We start from the raw sequence: 2630 nt of genomic DNA on the forward strand, positions 1-2630 counted from the left end.
TTTTCTTATAATTTTGTTTAATACTTAAAAGTCATATTATAAGGTTCATTTTAAAATAATTCTGCATAGAACATTCCGGATTACAGATACACAATATAATAATCAAGATGAACAAATAACATGACTGAAATTACAGCAACTCTATTCTGATGTCCCTGAGTTCCTTATTCTCTTGAGTTCTTTATTCCTCTTAGTGTTCAAATGTTGTTAAGAATTCTTGGTAGGCAGTTTCTGACATCAACTCATTTGATTCACTTTTGTCACTCACCTCAATCTTCATCAACCACCCTGAAATCATAAAAGGAGTAAGAACATTAAAAACAAATTTAGTATTTTCCCTACACTATCTTCATAATATATCACATCATATGACTAAATCACAAAATGCACTGCTATTTTATGTTATGCTGAAGTTAACCTTGCTTCTAATCAATCCAAGGTCAATAAATTGAAGTACAAGTCAAGAATCAGGGAAATATAATTGTCCCTTCCCCACAAACTTCTGGCTTTGTGTCTTATGTAAGGAAATATTTCACCACTTTAGAGGTAATGAAATAGAAGAGGGCTGACTTTGCATTTCATCTTTTTCTTATGCATATAAATGAAGTCTTGGTAATCTTTTAATTTTTTTCTTTCTACATTTTTGTTCCCCAGCTAGTTCAGTCAACACATAACTAAGGATACCCATCAGTATATGATTAAAAATTATGTGGAGGATTCCTGCAGAATTTAAAGTGAGAACAATGAAAGATATTTAGAACACCAGTAGATTTTTGTTTAACCTCAAGTAGCCTTGATCAGGCAAACTTCTGATCAGCTGTAACAATCTCATCTTTATCCTATGTGCAAGGAACCAAAGATCATATCAAATATATCCTTTTCCAAGACAATGAGATGTAATTTGAGAGAGATTTGACTGCTATTTTAAAGGGTCAAACAACCATGTGGAGACTTCTTCATTGAATCAGGAGTGTGTGCGTGCGCGCACAGTGGTGCTGGTGAGGAGGAAAGAGTTGAAGAAACCAATTTGAATAAGATCTTAAGTAGGTAACCTAGTTGAGTGTTGAAGGTTATCTCTTTCAGAATATGAAGTGGATGAAAGATAACAAGAGAGAAAAATCAGACGGAATGTAGGAGAGGATTTGAGCAAGGTAACAAAAGCAGTTGTATACTAACTAATGCTGCCTTCACGAGTAAACTCTCTCTCTCTCTCCACACACACACAACAACTATATTCAGTTATGCCGACAGGGACACTGAGGTCTCCTTTGTCAAAGATGTAGTGTCATATAGTTGACAGATACAAATCCTTTCAACAACTAATGCCATTGAGAAAATGTATGAATTCTGTAACATCCCGTGCGTCTCTCCTTTATAAATTTTGTAAGGAAAATGCAAGCAGTATAATCAAATGAATTGTTGAAATATTGATAGTATTTATTTTATCAAACAACTGAAGAACAAACTAACAAGGAAGCCTCATCATGGTTAACCCTTTCATTACCAGCCCGGCTGAAACCAGTTCTGGCTCTGAGTGCAAATGTCTTGTTTTCATAAGTTCTGAATTAAAATCTTCTACCAAACCTTAATCACAATTTATGTTCCTAACACTAGCTGAATGATAACTAAGTTATTTTACTAAATTCTTTGTTATATTTAAAGTAATTGAAAGAAACACAGAGCATCTCATAATAAATACAGTAATGAAAGGGTTAATCAATATGCTTCAAATAGCAACCAAATTTCCTTCAAGCCAAATCTTACCATCACAAAAAAAGGAAATAGAATCTTAGATGCATTGCCTGAAATTAAGAAGGGATAGCCATGACTGGAACATTTTGATTGTATGTCTGCTCAATCAGAACTGATCTGAGATTGAACAACATGAGAAGACTGAAACTCAAAATTTATCCAAAAGTAGGATTGCAGATTTTCTACATATCTCCCATCTTTTACTGTGGCCATGCTGGGGCACTGCCTTGAAAGGTTTTAGTTGAACAAATCGAATCCAAGACTTATTTTTTAAACCTAGTACTTATATGAAACAAACTGTAAACAACATGAAATACAACAAATGAGTTGAATACACAATCAATGAGAGAAACAAATGGAAAACAGGACAATTAACATAAAGAACAACCCTTCATCAGCTGTCAGCTGCCTATCTACTCCTCATTTCAAGCACTGAATGACAATATGAGTCTTCGAAGGCAGTTGCTCCCACAAAAGCCAAAATAAAATTTGGGATTTGTGAAGGGTCAAAGTCAGTAACAAAAACAGGACAGTAGAGACATACAAGGAAACCCAACGAAAACAAACATGGAGGGTCGTTAGACCAGAACGAGAGGAAAATAGTGAATGTCGGGAGAAATACTTTCTTTGACAAGAGAAAAGATAGAAGAGAGAGAAAGATAGATAGGATACGTTCAATCTCTAGGACAGCCCTGAAAGAAAAGAAAGATGATCATGTGAGGAAAAGAAAGATAGAAAACAGTGAAGGGGAAAAAAAAAAGGATGAGAGAGAAAATGATAGCGGAGAGAACAGTATAAGGTAGAGTCGCATCAAAAAGATTAAGACAAACTTACTTGGAAATGGATGCATGGTATTCAATCAAATAATAATATAAATA

General features: G+C 34.3%; 1 protein-coding gene across 1 annotated transcript in view; it reads right to left on the reverse strand.

Annotated features, from left to right (window-relative positions):
• LOC106871511 (glycine cleavage system H protein) overlaps positions 1-2630 on the reverse strand; it is a 27370-nt gene continuing 24740 nt past the window's right edge. The window contains exon 5 of the mRNA XM_014918011.2: positions 1-288. Within this exon, the coding sequence (XP_014773497.1) occupies positions 191-288 (98 nt within the window). The 3' untranslated portion in view covers positions 1-190. The remainder of the gene's footprint in view (positions 289-2630) is intronic.

Source organism: Octopus bimaculoides, chromosome 1 (genome assembly GCF_001194135.2).
Source record: "Octopus bimaculoides isolate UCB-OBI-ISO-001 chromosome 1, ASM119413v2, whole genome shotgun sequence".
Classification (NCBI taxonomy): Eukaryota; Metazoa; Mollusca; class Cephalopoda; order Octopoda; family Octopodidae; genus Octopus; species Octopus bimaculoides.